The 22,770-nt window shown below is 44.0% G+C and overlaps 1 protein-coding gene across 1 annotated transcript in view; it reads right to left on the bottom strand.

The window, feature by feature from the left end:
• The window catches only part of acsl6 (acyl-CoA synthetase long chain family member 6), a 33,183-nt gene extending 12,055 nt beyond the window's left edge, over positions 1–21,128 (bottom strand). Inside the window, exons 1-9 of the mRNA XM_084028350.1 lie at positions 20,956–21,128; positions 10,015–10,235; positions 7,699–7,813; positions 6,780–6,844; positions 5,716–5,817; positions 4,423–4,522; positions 4,078–4,256; positions 2,212–2,244; positions 1,421–1,472 (exon numbers count right to left, since the gene is read on the bottom strand). Coding sequence (XP_083884476.1) covers positions 1,421–1,472; positions 2,212–2,244; positions 4,078–4,256; positions 4,423–4,522; positions 5,716–5,817; positions 6,780–6,844; positions 7,699–7,813; positions 10,015–10,235; positions 20,956–21,001 — 913 coding nt within the window. The 5' untranslated portion in view covers positions 21,002–21,128. The remainder of the gene's footprint in view (positions 1–1,420; positions 1,473–2,211; positions 2,245–4,077; positions 4,257–4,422; positions 4,523–5,715; positions 5,818–6,779; positions 6,845–7,698; positions 7,814–10,014; positions 10,236–20,955) is intronic.
• Between the last annotated feature and the right edge of the window lie 1,642 nt (positions 21,129–22,770).

Below are 22,770 nucleotides of genomic sequence, written 5' to 3'. Positions count from 1 at the left end.
GGATGACCTGCTTTCCCTTTTCCCTCCCCCTGTCCGCTGATGTTGGGATTAAACCCAGCAGCTTCCTACTCACACGAATGCACCGCCCTCTGATGTTTCAGCACTCCGGACGGGTTATTTATATAATGAAAGGAGGGCATGAGGGAACTCTGCTGCTGTGAAGAAACTGGATCCATTTACAGTAAATGGAGTGTGTGCCACTCAGCAAGTCGCAGCAACAACAGAGTTTCCCTGTACGAATGTGAATGTTGTGTGTCTAAATGCATTAGAAAGAAATGACCACACATATAATATATATTATGATAATATATCACAATCATAATATATGATTTGTTCTTGTTTAAATAGCAAATATTCCTAGAAATGTCCTGCAAGTTATGAGGTCGGCAGCATGACCGACTGTCTGACTATCAGGCCACATTTAACAGCATTCAGCTGTAATGCAAAGACAGACTTTACATAACGATAAAAAACGGTGTAAAATATCATAATTGGTCCACTGATCGTGTTTTAATATGAGACATTATTTCACAGGGACGTTTTCGTGCGAACAAATGTATCATAGTTTTCACAAAAGGAAGGTTTCAGAGCTTATATATGATTGAGGGACTCTCAACGTGGCGACGGGCTGAGCCGGCGGTTAGCCGCTAACTGGTGCTCTGCTTCCGTCGGTGTAGCCACCATGTGAGAGCGGTTTGCTGACTTTATTAATGCTTTGAATGTCATATGTCGTTCCTTTAAAGCATTAATTGCTGTTTACTGATATTCAATATTTTATAAAGGGCATATTACATCATATTAAATAAAAAACCTGCCATTGAACCGGTGATGTGCCTCAACAGTGGGAGTTTTTCATTTAAAAATGTTGATTGGAGTTGCAGCTCGGACTCCTCAACTCATCAATCAAAAGCACACTGACGGGCCACATACCACCAGAGCAGGTGTGTTATTTGTGTTTTAATCGTGACCTGTTCACCAGTCTGACCTGTGCAGCCTTCACGTGTTTGTTACAAGGTCTTGGCTAAGCCTGCGTTATACCTTATAAACACACAAACAACAGAACAAAGTCCATCTGATGAATCAGAGAGCAAATCCGGGTTTACCAAGAATCACAGCGGCCTTTATGTAAAGAGATGGAAAAACAAAATGCTGACGTCAGCGAGGGAAACCTTGTTCAAGGTGTGGTTGTGGGCTAATTATATTTTCTGTTTTCCTTGGCTTGGTCTGGTGCAACATGAGACATTACTTAATTATTCTCATTTCTCATTCCAAGCCAGAAACCAGAGTTCCTCAGACAGAAAGAGTAACAGGAACTCAGAGATACCGAAGGCGTTGCCGGCCCGGACAGTGTTGCTTCAATGACTTGCTGTCGGCAACAATCACAGACAACATCATCCACAGGTGTTTACAGCATGGTTACCTGTGGTTCCACTGGTGAAACACACGATGGACAGGTCGTCTGGTGCTGGCGGCTGTGGACACAAACAAGGAGGAGGTGATTTAACGGAGATGAAGACCTGTATTTACAGTAACCGGCGTACGTGCCGTATTCACCAGTACGTTGCCAAGAAGCTGCCACTCTCTCTCTCTCTGTCTGACAGGACATACTTGCTCAGCTGGCTTGAGTTGTTGATGTTCAGCTTTAAATCTTTCAACAGCATTTAAACGAAGACACCAAACCTGTCAACTTACTAATACAACAGTATTACATATATATTCATAAGAGAATATCAGAGCGTAGAATAGTCATCCATTCACAGTTCAAAACGAGTTCAATTGACCCTTTGCCAAGTCTCGCCCCCCCCCCAAAGGTATAGATAGATAGACCGGCCAATCGCAGCGTAGCATCGGACCAAGGTCCGACAACGCAGCCTCTCATGAAATCGTTTTCCGATTTTCTTCATGTCCCGGTTAAACGTGTAATAGCGGGTCAGAGGGAACTTTATTTGTTAAAGAGCTAACATGAGCTAACATTAGCTAACATTAGCTAGCATTAACTAGCGTTAGCACTTCTGTGCTACGGTGTACTGAATGTCTCCGCATAAATCCCTCCGGTACACATTGCAGATGCTTCTCTCTGAAAACAGTCATGTTTATTTACGGGGTGCAGTTCGTGACCGTGTGGGCTCCGCGGTAGCAGCTGGGGGCGGGGCTTAGCCGAGGGTCGATTAGTGTCATGTTCAGTGCATTGCTGAAGGTGTTGGTACTTACTATAGGTTTTCTGTAGTGCTCCCTGCCCAGAGCCTGGAAGAGAAAGAAACAACATGAAAATAACTTTTACATAGACTTTTACACATAAATGATGCATGTTTAGTGTTTTTTTCCACCAATCCTTGAATGATGAGTGTGTTCTGTAGATTTTCTGCGATCTAAGACAGAACCCAACATTTGTGAAAAGTAAACATGAGAAGAAAGCCAGATTTGTATTTGTGTTGGCTCGGCTGCTGAATGTGTTTCTGTTAAGCATTTACAAGAAGCCCTCGCGTTTCATTTCAACCAGATGACCCGGCGTCTTTCTGTCACACAGCTCTGACACATCCATCAAACTTCATCACCACAGAAGAATGACTGTCATGTACAAGTGGTTCCAGCTCGTTTTCTAGTGAATCCATTTATTAACACAAAAACCAACAGCATCATGGGACTCGGCTTGTGGTGCTCAAGGGGCTAAATAAAAATACCAAAAAACATTCTGAGAAATCACACCGCGGTTGCTCATAATAATCCAGCGGCCTCGTCATGTAGGAACTACTTTTCTTCCACCAGGATCGTGAAGGTGAACTCTGTGATCTGCAGGTCTCACAAGTTTGTTTTCATTGTGCAAATGAAGGATTAACAGTTGTGAAAACAGTCCCCCCCCGTTTCAGACACAGAGGCTTTAACAACAGTTTGTATTGTACTTTATGTTGTCTGAGAGTGATTTTGTGTCTTTGTCTGTCGGATCCTGCAGAACCAGAGGGGAGCAGATAAAGATCTCATCTAACATCAGTTTGTTTTGGCTGCTTAGCTGCACAGTAGAGACCAGAATCTAAAAAAAGACATAAAAAATGTTCTCCAGGATTGTAGATCCTCCAGAAACTACTGAAGAGCTTCCTTCACTAACAATAATAATGATTTTTGCACCAATAGAGAGCTGCAGGAATGAGTCCTTAAACCCGGGAATAAATGAGCATGTCGGCAATTCTGATTCTCAAAGTCAATTTTCTCTGTTTGGTTAGATCTGAAAGAAGGTCTGTGTTTAAGCTTCAGAGTTTATTAACAGTTTGTTCAAATACATCAGTAAATACTCCTCTGGTGAGTCTTAAAGCTTTAAAAAACATGCCTCGTCGTGTTCGTCCTCACACTAACTAACTATCCACAATACATTTGTGGATATCTGCAATTGTATTGTTCCTAGTCATAATTCTAATTGTAGATATCTGAAATTACATTTCTACTAGTCATAATACGAATTGTGGATATCCATAATGACATTTCTACTAGTCACAATGTATTTTTGGATATTCAAAATTACATTCTGGATATCTGGAATAGTTTTTCATTTTGGATATCTGAAATGAAAATTATGACTAGTAACAATTGGATTGAAGATATCTGAAATGGGAGCTTCTCCTAGTAAGAATTCAATTGCAGATATCCAGAATGTTCATTCTAGATATCCAGAATGTAATTGTGGATATCTGAAATTGAAAGCCCAATACACATGAATGGCAAAAGTGACGTAATTTGTCCTAGGAAGAATGCCATTGTGGATATCTGAAATGTTCTTTTTGACTAGGAAGAATTGAATTACATATATCTGCAATACATATCCAGTCGAGCTATTAAATGTTAAAACGGCTTGCCATAATCTTCACCCTTAAGTTTCTTTCAATCACAACAGTTAAAAACTATTAACAAAGTGTTATTGTGTTGATATACAGCTTGTTAACCTCAGCCCTAATTCAAATCATTCATATAAATATTAGCAAGTAGTAGTAGTAAAAGCTGACGTGGATGGAATTCAGCAGCATAACCTGGGCGAGAGTTTCTCAAGCATCGGGTGCGGGAGTGTGAGTAACAGCGATGGCGTCGTACCTCCACTTCCTGCATGGCCTGCACGTGGACGCCGCAGCTCTCGCCGTGCTCCACGAGGGCGGAGTTGAAGTCGTCCATCAGGATGATCCGTCGCAGGCCGGGAGTCTCCTTCCGCTCCACGTTGTCCAGAAGCACCTGAGCTTTCTCCACTTTGTCACAGATGACCGTGGAGATGTCGGCTGCAGCGAGACAACAAGACAGTTTAGGGGAACATTAAATAAGCTTTGATGCAGGAAGTAACACGCTGCGTAATCATTAATTAAGACATTATCACTAATGACAACTGTGTGTGTGTGTGTGTGTGTGTGTGTGTGTGTGTGTGTGTGTGTGTGTGTGTGTGTTTACCAGTGTTAATGATGAACCGTATGGCGTCTGGTCCCAGTGTGTCGTAAAGGGGAACCACCACCATGGAGTAGGTGTAGCAAGCTAGCTCGGAGATGATCCACTGTAAACCACATACATGAGGGGTCAAAGGTCAGTGGTTAGAGATTATTCATGTTAGATATCATACTAATTGTATAAAGCTGAAACATTTAGTTTTACCAAGTAAGAAACAGTTCATTTGTAAAAAACCAAAAAAAAAACCAAGAAGATGCATGTTAAGATATGAACAGAAAGTGTGTACAGTTTATGTGCATGTGTTCGACACTCGGCCTTTATCACCGTGACGACACCCACTGGTTGGTGGACTACGCCATCTTGGCTTTTTGCAACCAGAAGTGACATGAGGGGGCGGAGCTACTTAACTTAAAGTGGTGAATGAGATTTGATCAAAATGTTCCATTTAACTTTCATGCATGAGTTCTAATATACGCTGCCCCCTGCAGGCCATGAGAAAGAATGCAAGTTTAAGGACCTTGTGCCTTGGCATCACTTTCCAGACCTGGAGGTCGAGATTAGAACTCTATGAGAAAATGGTCCTACTTCTCTCTGCTGGCCACCAGGGGGCGACTCCTCTCTGGTTGTATAGAAATCTATGAGAAAATGGTCCTACTTCTCTCTGCTGGCCACCAGGGGGCGACTCCTCTCTGGTTGTATAGAGGTCTATGAGAAAATGGTCCTACTTCTCTTTGCTGGCCACCAGGGGGCGACTCCTCTCTGGTTGTATAGAAGTCTATGAGAAAACGGTCCTACTTCTCTCTGCTGGCCACCAGGGGGCGACTCCTCTCTGGTTGTATAGAAGTCTATGAGAAAATGGTCCTACTGCTCTCTGCTGGCCACCAGGGGGCAACTCCTCTCTGGTTGTATAGAAGTCTATGAGAAAATGGTCCTACTTCTCTCTGCTGGCCACCAGGGGGCGACTCCTCTCTTGATGTATTATCTCAGTAAACATTGTAAACATGAGTTTATGGTCTCAATCTCAAGTCTTCTTCAATCCAGCATGATGTTCATTTAGTACATTATGGTCCATTTAGGGTCCACCAGACCAGAAAGCAGGGGATGCTTTAGGGGGCGGGGCTTACCTGCTGATTGACAGGTCACTACAACTTTAACACGGCCGCAGTTAGTTGTTACTTCGTGAAAGTTAATTGGAACATTTTTGTCACAGAACAATGTCTTATTGAACATGAATCTGAGGCTGATTACGTCCACGACAGTGAGACAGGCTCAAAGAGAGTGAGACAGAGAGGGAGTCACCTCCGGCCTGTTCTGGGCGAACACTCCTATGAACTGGTTGGGGTCGGGCTGGCAGCCCTGGTGCAGGAGGCCTGAACCCAGATGCTCGGCTCGGGCCGTCACCTACGAAGGAACAAAACAAAAAACGCTGAGCTGAATCTGAAAAATACAAATTTTCACCTCAATCTGCTCTCCAGTTTCCTGGAAAACAGATCTTGTAAGAAATAGTTAGTGTTCGGGCTTCTTTGGTAATGTTTAGCTAAATAAAGGAGGCTGGTTTATTTTCCCACCATGCTTCATCGATAAAACACAAAGATCAACTGCTAAAGTTTAAGCCCCAACAAAAGCCCTTCCTATGATGTAAACTGTCGACTGATTTCACTTCTCGATTTAGCCGTTGTGAAAGAGATGAAAGAAAACGAGAATGTTACACATTTCCAGAGAAATGCACATCAACGTTCCAGCCTTGACAGGTCTGTTGTTTCTGGGAATGTGGGTGTAATGAATGAACGGGACAAGAAAACCAGCGTTCTCTTGGGAAGTAAGTGACGTCATCGTGAATGTGGAAAGTTACATAATTCACTTCTCATGTCGTATCACGTTGAAACACGGCTTTACTGTGATGATTTCTACACGGCTGGTCGAAAGGAAGTTCCCCGCCGGCCTGGTTCCAAGATGACAGGTGGATTTTATTGTGGACTTTTAGAGCAGAAAAGATGATCCATCGGTTAGCGAAAAAATTACTTCAACATCTTCGTAATCGTCAGTTCCATGGTTTTTATTTCCAGGTTTTTAGTTTTTTTAAATCTAAAGACATTACGTTGAAATTGCAAAATTTCACCATTTTCCTGGCATATTTCGTGTTAACAATGAATCTGGAAAAATAATTGGTAGACTGATAATCAAAATAATCATTAGTTGCAGCTATTCTTAAATTTAAAAAATATCAGATTCCCGACAACACACAATCTTATCGTGAAGGTGCACATATTGTCATTGTTGCTGCAGAATAGAAAGACGTTTCATGACAATGGTTGAAACATAAATGACTGAATTTATGAATTTTTTTACTGAAGTGCACTGACCTCTTTGTAGGATATCCATTTGTAAGGCTGGTTCGGGAGCCGCGAGCCCAAGCAAGGTCCATCACCTGTTAAAAACACCAGAGTTATAACACCTGAGTTATAACATCTACAGACTTAGATGGGTGGAGACCAAAAACAGAGCTAAAAGAAGAGTGAAGATTCCACGTAGATTCATCAAAATGCGACTCCAAATGAATGACAAGGAACTGCAGGATTCTTAAATACTCATAATGAAGATCAGTTATTGAATATTGTAGATTTAAAAATCCAGAAACACTCGTAAATGTTCAGCAGTTGTAGGAATGCCTCTGCATTGTGAGTCACTTTAGTCATTTCTACCCCCCTGCCGTGAGCCCTCATGCCGTTACCCTTAGCAATGATGGCCATCTCCGTGGCAACTGGCCGGTTCCTTTTAACCTTCAGCATCAGAGCTACGACTGGAGGTTTTTTTATTCATGCCAGCGTAGTATGAAAGCATAACTATCGCAGTCTCTCTGATGACAAAAGAGGTTGCAAGTATTTGCACATTCAGAAGTGAGCATCATGAGAAACTCCTGTCATTACATTTCATACTTTTATGAATCGTATATCAAATTTGGATAGTTTCTCTCATCTGTGTTTCTGAAAAGCTGAAACATGATACTGGGGTTTCATCCACGAGCTAAATGGAAATCTCATGCTCCAATGAGGTTTTGAGACTCATGGGAGATGTAGTTGTTACCCTCATTAGCATTTTGTAACTACAGCTCATCAGTTTTATCTTGTTTAAAATGATGAGATGCTGATTTGATACATTTTACTGGTGAATACACACACACATTATAATTATATATATGTATATTTATTTATTTATTCTATATGCTGCTGCCTAAATAAATACATATATAGTAAATAAATAATGTGGATCCATGCGACCCACCAGATATGTGGAGGCCCCTCTGGAAGACCTCGTACATGGTCCTGGCGTCGTCGTGGTAATGACTCAGCAGCTTGGAGCTGTCACCCATCATGGACCTGCGGCCTCCATCTTCATGCTGAACAACAGACAATCAAAATGGTGTGTCAGCAGAAATCCACAGACTTCCTCTCTAAGCTTTGGGGGGTTGTGAAAAACTTTATTCAGCCAAAATAAAAAAAATAAAAAAACACAAAACACATGTAATTCTTGTCCATCATGTAGGCAGAAAAGACACAACTGTCAGAAAGAGAGAAGTAAGTAAAGAAATTATTTTCCTCGGTCTCCAAATCTCTTTTGTTGCTTATAGAAATAATGAAATGTTTTCTTACGTTCCCCCGGTGTTTACCTTGCCAATGCATTCTGGGTGATTTGTGTTCATTCACACGAAGACAAAGAGTCATTCAAGATTAATAAAAGATGATGGAAAAAAAAGAAGAAACTCCTGAGTGTGTTTGCCTGCGTGTGTGTGCTTGTCGTGAAAAGAAAGAAAGAAAGAAAGAAAGAAAGAAAGAAAGAAAGAAAGAACACACACACACACACACACACACACACACACACACACACACACACACACACACACACACACACACACACACACACACACACACACACACACACACACACACACACACCCTTAGAAGTGTTTATTGTGTCACTGAGCTGTGTGAAACCACACTAACCTTCACAGCGTCGACGGTTTGTATTCATCTTTCACTTTGATGTAAACACTCATAGGATATTAAGGTAAAGACAATTTTAACAACGCAATTATTATTTTAGGTCCAAATAATTTGTGTGAGGCTAGAATTAAACGTATGGTAGTGGTCTGGCGTCCCCCAGAGCTCTAGGCTAGAACCTCACATTATGTGGAGACACCAGAGACTGTCTGAGACACGGTTACTGCCGTATTTATGTCGAGATGAGGTAATTTTAAGTGTTGGTGGAGCTGCTGCAGCGTTAGCATAGTCTACCTCTGATGGAGCCGAACTCCATTCAGAAAACAAGCGTTTTAAAAACTGTGGAGAGACCTAACAAACCACGGCCCCCTTTCATTTGTTTAACTAGTAAACCAGCAGATGTGTATCTTGCTATTCACAGTGAATACAGCTGTATTCATTTCCCCAAGCACCTCTGGGTGATGTTGTGAACTCTCGGCGTAACTAAGACTTCATACCATACACACAACGTTCAAAGCAGCAAGAAGAAAATTTGCATTTAGACACCCACATAGAGAGAAATGGTCTACATCATCTGAAAGTCAGAGTCAGAAACAAAAAAAACAAAAAATACATTTTTTGAAATTGTGGAAGTTAAATCCATGCTGTGATTTGGACTCTAAAACTTTTTTTCCTGAACAACTGCTCAGAAACCCCCCTTATAGTCATACTAATATAAGCCTGACATCATCTGAATGTTCTCGGTCTGTAGTTCCTGGTTTTAAAGTTTCATGAGGGTGTGATTATCACAGCAGGTCGTTTTATACAGGGACGTCAAGTTCAATAAAAAATACTACTATGGGGACTAACTTCATTACATAAATATGTATATATATATATATATATATATATATATATAGTTGGATTTATTGGATTCACAAGAGTCTCCGAGATCCAATCAGACCCAGTTCCTGCAATTCCAACACTGTTTAGGGACCTCAGTATGCAGAAATGTTTAAATACACCTTTTCAGAATAGGAGAATCGGCTCGGTTTTGCTCCCTTCCTGAACCAGTGCGGTTTGTACCAGCGGATTCATTCGTCATCTAGTTTCACAACAGCTTCTTAAAGATGAGTTAATGTCGGACAAACGGGCTGAACACCATTGCCGGCTCAGCATAACTGAGGTCGATGGTCATGAGCCGGATAGAGGAAACCCTTGTCCTGTGTCTGACTGTATAAAAAATAGAAAGTATGTGAAATTATTAGGAATTCAGATCTGGAGGTCAGAGGTCAATGAATTTAAAATTTTTAAAAATGACACTGGATACATGACATAATAATGCCTGTCTAACAGGCTTGTTAGTAGTATGGTAGTAGTACGGAACAGGTTGATGGTTCGGGTGGTGAGTATGCAGCCTGACAGGTAAAACCCAGGTGATACCCCCCCATCCTGCTCCTGTTGACAGCTGAATGTGACTTCTATAAGGTGACCTCTATGAGTGTATCACAACTATTAAACTAGTTCAGTCAGTGAATCGGACCAAAACTAGAAAACAGTCTGGGACAGAAATCAGACTTTTAAGAGGTGATGCCGAGTGTGAGTGCATGCATCGTCTTACCGGCACCTCCTCGGATTGGTGCAGCAGACTGCAGGGCGGCTTGATGGGGCGGGGCCTGGTGGCCAACCAGTACGCCAGCACGGCGGTCAGAGCGCCGATGCCCACCAGCGTGGAGGTCGGCAGCGAGCGGAAGAACTGGCCCAGCTCGTCCATCTCCGGTATCCTCAGGCCGCTCATCATCTCCTGGGCCTGCATCTTCTCCATCAGGGTGGAACTCAGCTCTGCGGGACAGAGGACACGCTTGGATTTAGGAGTTTCTGTGTGTACATACAGTAGCGATGTTGTCGTGGCAGCTAATATAAGGAATGCTAAAAAATCACAGTTGACATGTAGTCATGTAGTTGTAAATAAAATCAGGCAGGATCCTCTGGGTGTGACAAGTGAAGCCCATGCTAAAGTGGCCTTCAACATGCATTCTTTCTAATGACCATCATCTGGTTGCAAAAAGAAGTCTGGTTGTTTAGAAGTCTATGAGAAAATGGTCCTACTTCTCTCTGCTGGCCACCAGGGGGCGACTCCTCTCTGGTTGTATAGAAGTCTATGAGAAAATGGTCCTACTTCTCTCTTGATGTATTATCTCAGTAAACATTGTAAACATGAGTTTATGGTCTCAATCTCTAGTTTCAAGTCTTCTTCAATCCAGCATGATGTTCATTTAGTAGATTATGGTCCATTTAGAGTTCACCAGACCAGAAAGCAGGGGATGCTTTAGGGGGCGGAGCTACCTGATTGATGGCATTGTCCAGTCCGGGAGTTATGTGTATATTATCTAATGAAACTCGACTGGTTCAGTTATACTTCCTCGTATCACGTCTGGTTGTAAAAATGCCGAACTCGCTTCAAAACGGCGGTCCACAAACCGACGGGTGACGTTGTGGTGACAACGTCCACTTCTTATGTGCAGTCTCCGTTAAAATGATTTCCTCAGACATTTTGGCAACATTGATTTCAGTACAGAATGAGCTTCAAATCAATATTGGGTGTATACCACAGCTTTTATGCACTTGATCAGTCGATATCTAATCAACGACCCATTATAAATGAGATGTGTGGCTTTGAGGTTTGTGAACCAGTGCTGTTCATTTTTTACCAAGGACTGATGTCTAAACGTATTAATATCTGCAAGCTGCAGATATATAAACCTACGAAGTACGCCATGGCAGTAGTTTTATGGCTTTAGTGCAGGAGTATTTTCACGCAAGATGCATTTCCTGATAGAGACGTTGCCCAGATGCAGACAAAGACATTTACCACACCCATAAAACAGTCCTCAGAGTTTCTGTCAGCTTTAACCGCTTCGTCTCATCCAATCAGAGTGATTCATGAGCACGTCTGACCTCACTGCTTGAGCACAAACGTGAACCAGGGGTCTTCCCCCGCATTCTAGCTTTTACTCAGAATCTACAGTAGAGGACAAGAGAATATTATATATATAACACACACACACACACACACACACACACACACACACACACACACACACACACACACACACACACACACACACACACACACACACACACACACACACACACACACACACACACACACACACACACACACACACACCACCATCACCATCACCATCACCATCACCAAAGCTGCCTGCAGAGCTGACTGGAGGGTTTCCTTATTCCCTCCCGTAGGAAATTAGTCAGAGACTGCGCCACCTGACCGAACGAATAGCGTCGGGCCACTGCTGCAGCTCACAGCCAATCAAAACCACTTCCTGCCTGCTCTCTCTCTCTCTCTCTCTCATGCATGCTCACACATACACAGAGCCACAGACACCAACAGACAGCGAGGTTGGTGGATATAAATATATCGGAGGAGGCCGTGGGAACACACAGACAGCAGGTTGCAGGAAGGCAGATGCATGACTTGGACAAAGAATTAATGCTACAACACAAAAAAGAAAACAGTTGTTGTCTGGCATCTGCAAGACTTTCCGTCTATTAACTCCTTTACTGTCTGATTGGTCGTTGCTGTTATATCTCTCAGCCAATCACGAGGCCGGGCCTTGATCAAAAAATGGATCTAAATCCACTAAAACTCTCATGATTTTGGTCGACTTCACGATTCGTTTTTTCCACAAAGAATCACACAAAAGCACCACTTTAAATCTTGTGTTGATATTTTTCTTGTAAAGAAGTAAATTAAATCTAAGTAGATCAATAAGCTTACTAATGTACTAAAAGAGAGCAACTGACATGAAAGTCTACCTTGCCAGGAACATAATTCTGAAAGGAAATAATCTTTATTTTTACTGGCCTTAAAGTGGAAATAGAGAATAGAATAAAAACTGCTGAAAACCCCTGAATACCCAAAGAAATGACATGTCTTCAGTGTCTTCTATGGGAGCTAATGAACTGGTGTACGTGCTAATGACCACAGCTGCTGTATTCATTCAAGTGAACACAACGAATACTTCTAAAAACGTGAATTCTCATCAGATGTCATTCATTTGCACAAGGGCACGGGTGAAATCACCGTGGTTACGTTTGTCGTTACGAAGCAACCTCTGTGATCGGATGAGCCAGATCGCATAGATTGCCTCTAAATGAAACGTTTTTTCCACTTATTCTTCTTCCGGACCTTAGTTTGGAAGAAATATGTGCGGTTTAATGTGACGTCGAGAAGTGAAGTATAACAAAATTACATTATATTTCCGTCCGATGTGACGGCTGGCTCCTTTTCTTTTTAACTTGACGGGGAGTTAGAGATGCTGGGAAATGTTTCAACCGCGTGTTGATGGTTGTTAACTGAACAGCACAAGGTTTTGGGGGAAGGGGGGTAGTGTGTGTGGACGCTGAAGCAGTTGTGATGTCAAAGTTAATTCGGGGATGAAAAGTCCTGCACTGTTGAGTACACAGAGTGGCCCATTGTGCACAGCTGGAGTCGTCCCGCGGCCAGACTTAATTGCTGTAAAGAGATGACAAATCGGAAAGTTAATCTGGCATGGCTTCAGGTTTTTTGATTCATTTTAGCTTAGAAACATAAACCAACGTCTATCTTTTTAAAAGGAATATTTTAGGAAATGGGCTTTTTTTTTTTTTTTAGAGTTAAATGAGGTATTCAATGTTGAGTCTGTTGGTTAATTATGTATCTGCAGTCAGGCTTAGTTTAGCATAAAACATTTAAAAACAAAAAAAGCTCACCATAAAAAGTTAGCGCTCCATTATTAACAAATAGCATCTTGTTGTTTAATTGTGGATAAAAACAGAATTTTGTGTTGCTACTCTGTAAACGGGAACGAGGTTCGGTCAGACCACTTTATATCGCGATATTGCACATTTTTAAGTAGTTGTTTCCTTTTTTAGTTCAATGTTTATATCCATACAAACACACCCACGTGCACAGCTGAAAGAGTGAAGAGTGGGTCAGTGCAAACATGGCGCTGCACAACACGTCTTTAGTAGACGGTGCACCTTTATTTTCCACATTACAGAGCCTTCATACTCTACATCAACCTTCAGCATTACAGTGCAGCCGTTCTGACGGATCAATGACGAGATCACGACCACGACTGAACTGAGCCACAAAAACCAACCTCCCTGCCGTCGGGGGAACATCAACACACATCCACCACGTTGGTAGAGACACTGTAGACACAGTATCAATAGTAACCCGACCTGTTCGAGACGGAAACGCCACACGGCACCAAATGAAGTCGTTTTTTTCCTCCCATGTTGGATGACAACCAGTGGACCCTCGGCTCAAGGTGACTCCGGGAGGAATTCACGGTGACCAGGAAGTGCATTCAGGCCTAGAAAGGTTTAACGTCTCCAGGTGAGCAATCTCAGAATGAACATCCCAGTCGTTTTTTTCATCACCTGTCATTTTCTTTTCATCTCTCAGATGAACAGGGTAATTTTCTCAGCTGGTTTTCGAACCGTCTCTCCATCCAGGCTTTGGGGACCTTCTGCCCCGTAACCTACATAAGACCCCCGGCGACGCTCCAGTCCGTCCCCGCTGCCGTCTACAAAGAGTGTTGCTTCAGCTGGCAGGACACAAGAACGGCAGGTCGGCAACAACAGTGACCTTTATCAGCCTGCGAACTCAAAGTCCTCTCCGCTGTTTGATTTGTGAAATCACACCATCGAGGCCCGGACCAGGAGGAGGGGAGACATGACACCCGTTTTAAACATCGGTCGCCCCGTCAGTCTCAGCGTTTTAAAGTGTGGTTTGTCTGACATGCTTACAGGTGAACGGTGTGGCCTCCAGGTCTCAGGTGGTGCAGGACTTTGAGGACTTAGCTGCTATGCTTTGAGGATCTGAGAGCTGCTGGAAGTGTTGAAGTCTTAAAAAGTGACTGCTTCAGGCCTCTGATTAACAATAATTCATAAACATTTTATTTTACGACGTTTCTACTGGCTGTTTTTTACAAGGATAACTGAATCTGGCGTCACGTTAATTATTAAAGAAAAGTAAAGTAACAAGCCTGTTTTGAAAGTAGAAAGTACAGATATTTGCTTTTAAATGTAGGGAGTACAAGATACCTGAAGTATTTGTACTTTGTTACTTCCCACCTCTGTTGAACACTAATCTAAAGTGAGTTGTATCAAGACAGCAAGCGGCCCTTATTTTCTAAGCCTGATTGAAAATGCTGGAAATATTGACGGAGGAAAATGTGATGAGCATCAATCACTGTCGAGTATGGAGACATCAAACTTGACTCGCCTGACAGATGTGTACAACCAGGGAACATGAAATGTATGATATTTCACTTTTAGTGCACATACTGTGCATGAACAGCTGGGTAACAAACCTAAAAAACAAACAGTGAGGGGCTTCATCCTCATCTCAACAGCTTAAATCAGCTGCTTGGTAAGAAAATGAGTTTCACACACAACAACTACACATTTAACCGCTGGAGCAAAAGGAAATGACCAGCTGAAACACATGAAAAGCTAAATGCTCTCCAGAAAGTGGCAATATTTTGACTTCATACATTATAGATTCCCATAAATGGTTTATCTAATAAACCATTAATTGTTTATTGTTAATTGTTGGCTCTTTTATAATATTACATAATATTATAGCCACTCCATTCTGATTTACTTGAGTCCTTTTTTACACTATAATTAGTATTGTTTTAGATATTTATGTACCTGGTTTACTAAATTAATAATCTAAACTAATAAATCTGTTGAATTTATTATTGATTGTTTCATATTTGGGTAGAATGAAGGGACAGAGGGAGAGTCATTTGCATATGTCTCGATGTGATGTGTTCCGATAAATGTATATTTGACAACAACAAATATTAAAAAGCAGATGAGTGATCCTCATGTCTGCTTCTACACCAGCGGCTCATGGGGACACTTCCTCCTCTCAGGAGGTTTGTGGTCGACGCCTTCGAGCCGTGCAGGCTATGACCTCTGAGGCTTAAAGGTGGAGGGAAGGCAGCGCTGCATCGTCCTTAAGCCCCGCCCCATCAGCCCATCTGAGGGCTGTCACCAATGATTAGAGTCCAGCGTGGGGAGATTACAGCCTATTAGCACAGAAGCGGATGACCAGTGGTAACCTCGCTCTATTTAGAAAAAAACACTTTGCTTTCTCTTATTATTCACATGCCTCCCCCCCTCCCCCCAAGCGCTTCACTTACGATGAGTTTCATCTCTAGCTTTCCTGTCGCATCCCCTTTTTTAACCACCAGTGCTTAATCGTCCTGGCTCGGCCCGCTTCCTGATATCTCTCTGCTGAGACTCCCCTCCACCAGGCCAACCTTCCCCCCTCCACCAGGCCAACCTTTCCCCCTCCACCAGGCCAACCTTTCCCCCTCCACCAGGCCAACCTTCCCCCCTCCACCAGGCCAACCTTCCCCCCTCCACCAGGCGATCTTTCCCCCTCCACCAGGCCAACCTTTCCCCCTCCACCAGGCCAACCTTTCCCCCTCCACCAGGCCAACCTTCCCCCCTCCACCAGGCCAACCTTTCCCCCTCCACCAGGCCAACCTTTCCCCCTCCACCAGGCCAACCTTTCCCCCTCCACCAGGCGATCTTTCCCCCTCCACCAGGCCAACCTTTCCCCCTCCACCAGGCCAACCTTCCCCCCTCCACCAGGCCAACCTTTCCCCCTCCACCAGGCCAACCTTTCCCCCCTCCACCAGGCCCACCTTTCCCCCTCCACCAGGTCAACCTTCCCCCCTCCACCAGGCCAACCTTTCCCCCTCCACCAGGCCAACCTTTCCCCCTCCACCAGGCCAACCTTTCCCCCTCCACCAGGCGATCTTTCCCCCTCCACCAGGCCAACCTTTCCCCCTCCACCAGGCCAACCTTCCCCCCTCCACCAGGCCAACCTTTCCCCCTCCACCAGGCCAACCTTTCCCCCTCCACCAGGCCAACCTTTCCCCCCTCCACCAGGCCCACCTTTCCCCCTCCACCAGGTCAACCTTCCCCCCTCCACCAGGCCAACCTTTCCCCCTCCACCAGGCCAACCTTTCCCCCTCCACCAGGCCAACCTTCCCCCCTCCACCAGGCCAACCTTTCCCCCTCCACCAGGTCAACCTTTCCCCCTCCACCAGGCCAACCTTTCCCCTCCACCAGGCGAACCTTCCCCCCTCCACCAGGCCAACCTTTCCCCCTCCACCAGGCCAACCTTTCCCCCTCCACCAGGCCAACCTTTCCCCCTCCACCAGGTAAACCTTTCCCCCTCCACCAGGCGATCCTTTCCCCCTCCACCAGGCCAACCTTTCCCCCTCCACCAGGCCAACCTTTCCCCCTCCACCAGGCAAACCTTCCCCCCTCCACCAGGCAACCCCCCCCCACCCGAGCTGAGACGCAACACAGCGGGTAATTGCAATCCGTTGGTGATACGAGCTGCAGCAGGAAGGGCTGAAACAAAAGAAGAACTGCAGAAGGGTTAAAGCAGCTGTGGTCGAGGCAGCGACACTTACACAGGCGTCGGAGGCAGCCAGGCAGCCGGCGAGGGGAGATGTGTGTGTGTGTGTGTGTGTGTGCGTGTGTTAAAGGGCCTCAGGCGGATATCACATCACCCTGTGCAAACTAGTGATTACCTTCTCATCGCCACTGGACAGATTAAGCTGAGGCGTGCAAGAGGAAGTCAGCAAGAGGCGTTTCAGCCTGGTTTGGGCCTCGCTGGCCTCCGTATCACACCACCCTCGCTCTCTCTCTCTCTCTCTCTCTCTCACGCCACACCCCTCCCCCCTCCCTCCCTCCCTCCCTCCCCTCACCTGAACATGCAGCTCATCTTCACCCACACCGGCACAGTGACATACAATGGTCATGCAAATTAAAACGTTGATATTTGCACATTTAAACAAATTGCACACTCAGTGCTTCAGAAGTGGATTTGACTATCAAGGTGAGAGGAAGTGGACGTTTTGGGGAAGAACACAGATTACTATATTATTTATTATTAGTATGATGCGCCGGAGAGGAGGCGGGACTGTATATCACTGAGCTGTATTCACGCCATCTAGCAAGACACACATCGGCTGGTTTACTACAGCTGGATGAACCCAACATTAACTATTTTTTTGTGATTTAATTGCAATAAACAAATAAAAATGATGCCGAATTAACTCCACGATGACGGCAATTTGTATAAAGTCTGAAGTCATGGTTTGTTAGGTCTGTCTGCAAGACGACAAGCAAACTACCTTTCAAATGTTTGTTTTCTGAATGGAGTTCGTAGCGATCGGAGGTAGGCTATGCTATCATTGTAGCTGCTCCAGCAACACTTAAAATGACGTCATCTAGACATAAATATGGGAACGACCTTGTTGTTTGTACAATAGTCAGTCTCTGGTTTCTACATATAGCTTTTTTTTGGTCTCTGGAATAATGTGAGCATATTGGATTCACATTTATTCACGTCTTTGCATTGATTTTGTATGCAATAGGGCAACACATTTGATGTGAACGTACCAGTTCAGCCTTAATACTTGTTATCTGGTCTCTCTCCCATTTCAAATAACTCCAATGTAAACCCATCGGCATCGTTAGACATAGTAAAATAGTAGTGGTTGGTAGTGGAGCTGGATGGGTCAAACTAACACAGGACTTTGTGTCCCGTCCGAAACTAACAGTAAACGTTGACATTTTGCATGTTCTTGTGTCTGTCCATGTATGTACCATAATATATATGTATTTAAATGTAATGAAAAATGCCATTTTAACCCTTTGGGTCACATCTCCAGTAATATTGTTCACCTATTTAACAAAATACGCAGAAAAATCTATTTCTTTGTATTTCTATTGCAAAATACAATATTATTGTCTTCCTGGAAAACAAGACTTGATGTGTGTTTTAGGGATGGGACGAAAGAAGATTTTTATCTGGGATCGGGGTAAAAAACACTGGTTTAATTACCATTCTCAGGATAATCGTAAATATTGTGAATGAAGGCGCCAAGCTCACTCTCATGGTAGAGAAGTGAGAAATAGATTAAAAAAACACAGGAAGTATCATCTAATGACAAAACAGACTGACACAATGTTAATGAAAATAAAATGGAAAGGGAAAGGGATTCCAGGTGTGCGGAAACTTAAATCCATATCCAAAAAGCTCCTGAAAATGACGGGTTATTGAAAGGTTTTCTATGTTTTTGTCTGAAAGGAGCAACACAAACCAAACAAGACCAACGCTGCACATTACTGGGAAGTCTGAGAGATTTACTTGAGCGTGTGCGAGGCAGACGGCCTTGTTCAGCACTTTTAGTGGGAGCCATTACTGCCCAGCACCACAATGTGAGGCCGAGGATGCACTCTGAATGCTGAATCAGCAATAAGGCCACTCCGTGGACCAGAGTGCACCGGACCGGCTGGTAATATTGATTACACATTGATTGAGACTTTAAGGCAACGCACATGATCTCAATGAGGAGCCTGACTTAACCCTGGTTTAGTGTCTCTCCCATAGAAATAAAAAAATAAATAAAATGCCATCAACACCAGCACATGTCTTTTCTTTCTTCTCTGCGTTCTCGGCTCATTTACTTAGCTAACTAGCATGCTAACTCCACCACATTTTCATGCTACGGTTACATCAGATAAAAAAAGCACCACGTGAATCGCTGGTTCAATGTCACTTTAACATTTAGCCGGACTTTAGCGGGTTTTAAATCAACACTCACAACGGCATTACTCTTTCAGTTAGCTTATGCTAATATGTGTATGTGTAGCCTAGCGATTAGCACTCGTGCTAGTGATTAGCATACACGGTTCACAGGCTAACTGAGGGTAACCTGAGGTTTTTTTTTTCGTTCACCTACTCTTTCTTGAAGTCAGAATTCAAAGAAAGCAGGTTCACATCAGCAGGCGTTTCTTACACAGTCGGCAGCAGTCCAATGCATTCTGTCAAATAATGCAGTCATGCGGCGTCTCTTTAATCACCTGAGTTTTCCCCAAATTGTCCCAGTCCCTCTGACTCCCTGCCCCTCCGGATCTCTCATTTACCACCTTAAAACAGTTAAGATGGTAAAGGAAGTTGTTCTCCCGTTAGTGGTCCTTGTGTTGCTGCCAAAGGGCGGGGCGACGCCACCACATTCCTTTTAATCAAATATTGAGGAGGGAAAAAGAATAGGTTTACAGCCGGGCGGGGGCTGCACTCCATGCTGATTAAAATGAATTATTTAAAAGTGAGGACAGCAGGGTGTCACGGATCCCCCCCTCCCCCCTTTTTTCATCCTATTTTTTCAGCTGAACAACCTGTTTCAGGCAACATTTGGGCCTCGATTCTGATTGGCTGCTCGGCAGACACCTGCATCCCTTTAGCAACAGACTTTAATATTAATGGAGCAACCAAATCCCCCCTAGCTGTTACTGGTTGTTTGTCACTTAGCAACCATGCAGAAGACCTATATCTTTTAGCGGAGGATTACATAATTACACCCACAGGCTTATTTGCCATTAAAATTGTGATGTGCTGCCATGCTCCATTAAGAGAAAAAAAATCACTCAGCACACGGTCGCTTCATGTTGCATAAAAGCAATATCCCTCCGCTATTGTGCCTCACAACGCCTCTAATCTGGTGTGTGTACGCCGTCAAACACGGAACGGATTATATCTTTAACAGAAAAACATATTAAAGCCGACTGGAGGTCAGCGGCCCGGGTCTCCGGGTGCAACCCGGTGGCGGGGCGTTTGGAGCGGAGCACACCGGGGCTCACTTTGCCGGTAGGCCGCAGGATTTCAGCACCCCTATCTCGCGGACAGCTCCGTCCAATCAGACGCGGCCGATGGAGGCGCGTCACCCTTCGTCCTCATCCTTCCTCATCCTCCTCCCTCCGCGGCCGAGGCATGGCGGAGGACATCACAGACGAAACGCCGAGTGTCACAACCGGCTTCACGTGCAAACGGACCTGTTTCCCGTTAAATGGAACCGTGTTTACCGTGTAAACAAAGCCGGTCCGCCGTCAAACACGAGCCTATTCACGGGTTCTTCTTTCATGGCGCGCGTCATTTGTACGCACAATGTCACACACGACCTTAGCAGCTGCTCGGCCTCACACGTTTGATCCCGTTAGGCTTAGTGTTTTCTGTGTGGTGGTAAAATAATAAAAAATCACCTGTCTGCAGAAGGATGCGCGTGCATCCCGCCGCATGGCAGCTCGTGCACCCTGATATAGAAAATACATGAATAAAAAGGTATAAAGCCAGCCTGGTAGCATCCCATCATGTCAGGCTAATACATGTCAAGCAGTGTGCTTGGAGCTAACGCGTGCACAGGCGTGTGTGTGGGGGGACACATCACAAGGATTACAGTGCAGTGCGATTAAACAAGCCGCTGCAGAAGGTTGTGCAACAACAACAAAAAATGCGTAAAAAGCGCAAAGTCCCGACAGGAGAAACGCCGGTGAATGACACACACAATGCGCCTCAGCCTCTTGGATACAAGTGCACGCTCCATCATCATCACCACCATCATCATCATCATCATGGAAATGAATGAAACAAACTAACGCTGAAACTCACCTAATATAATCCAGAGCGAGCCAGAGACCAAAACGAAGGCGAGCATGTCTTTCTCATTGAGTCAGCTGCGCCGGTGCAGGAGCGGCTCAAAACTGCAGCATCGACTGCAGCAGCGAGTCGCCGACAATCTGGGAGATTAAGAAGGGGAGGAGGGGAGGAGGGGGGGAGGAGGGGGACTATATCTGAGACGGACCACAGTGGGGGGGCTGGGCCAGGAGATGGCGACGGACAGCAGGCTTTCTCTTCTTCTTTTTTAATGTGGAGGAACGAAGCCCGTATGCTTCCTCCTGCTGGTTTCCACCTCAACCTCGTTGCCGCTGCGCCATGGCAGACACCCGCCCCCCCCCCCCCCCCCCCCCCTGCTGCAATTAAAGGGCTTAGAGGATGCGAACCACGCCAAGGTTACAGCGGATGAATGCATATTCTACCTGCACACGTGTAAAAACAAGCATTCTTATATTTATGAGAACAATCTGAAAACGCCACGCGGATGAATCTGGGTATTCAAATGTAGAAGAAAAAACAAAAACTACGGAATAAAGAGCAGGTTGTGAGTATTTTCATATACATACGTATATATTGTTTGATATGAATATTGTTTTATGTGCGGTGCTATTCTGGTCGTTCATCACACCAGGCACGCAGGCTGGACGTCCCTGCAGCTGAGCGCAGCTTTGACACGGAGCAACTCTGCGTCAGGGTCACGTGGTGCAGGAAGACACGCCCAATGAACCAAAGTAACCTTGAGATGGGCCGACAAAGGGACAGAGGCGGAGAGTGCGTGACGTCAGAGACACATGTAGGACAATTATAGGTAACATTTTAAATGGTTATTTGTGTTGTTATTATTGGGAGCTCATTGGCTCTTCTGTGGTCACATGGTCCATCCTGTTATCTTTCCAGACTGTGAAAGCACAAATTATTATTACTATTATCATCATCATCATCATTATTATTATTATTATTATTATTATTATTATTATTATTATTATTATTATTAATATTATTATTATTATTATTATTATTATTAATAATAATATTATTATTATTATCATCATCATCTTGGCTGGCTATTATTAGTTTTTTATTATGATTTTTCTATTATTTATTTATTATTTAAACATAAGTTCATCCAGTAACGATATTTAATTGAAAAAACATTTTTTTTTTTATGATACCAGTCCAATTCTGACTTCTAACATTTCTGAGATTTGTCACACATTTTGTGTACATAATGTTTACATTAGTGTGTTCCTTTAATTTTTTAATAAACATGAGGTTTATGTGGAGGCCGATGTTGAACGTCCTTTAATGACACGCCCCATTCTGTGTGTCACAACAAGAAGTTTTATCTGAATATTTAAGAGTATAATATGCAACAATTTCCTAAAAAAAACAACCAGTGTATAGTCTGATCCCTGAATCCCTTATACTGCGTCAGCGCAGAGCATTTGGAGCCCACGTGGGGGTGTGACCTTGTGACCTCCAGCCAATTAGCAGGTTTCCAGGTCAAACAACAAGGCTAAGATGCCTCACAGGTCTAACCGACACAGAGAGAGAGCAGGCAGGCCGCCGCAGGATGAACTGTGCCTTTGGCTGCATACATTCACAATCCCACACCCTTCTGCAGATTTGAGAGGTGTCGAACGATTTATTTGCACTTAAGAGGGGGGGGGGGGGGGGGGGGGGTATATTTGTGTCAATACATGTTGCACATCTTGAGTTCCCTGTGATTGGTCGGCTGCTCAGTGATTGTTGTGATCAAAGTGCAAAGAGATCAAAAACATGCTTGTAAAATATAACACAGACATTCTT

The sequence above is a fragment of the Eutrigla gurnardus genome (genome assembly GCF_963514095.1).
Source record: "Eutrigla gurnardus genome assembly, chromosome: 15".
Taxonomy (NCBI): Eukaryota; Metazoa; Chordata; class Actinopteri; order Perciformes; family Triglidae; genus Eutrigla; species Eutrigla gurnardus.
This window is presented reverse-complemented; position numbering and strand designations above follow the sequence as displayed.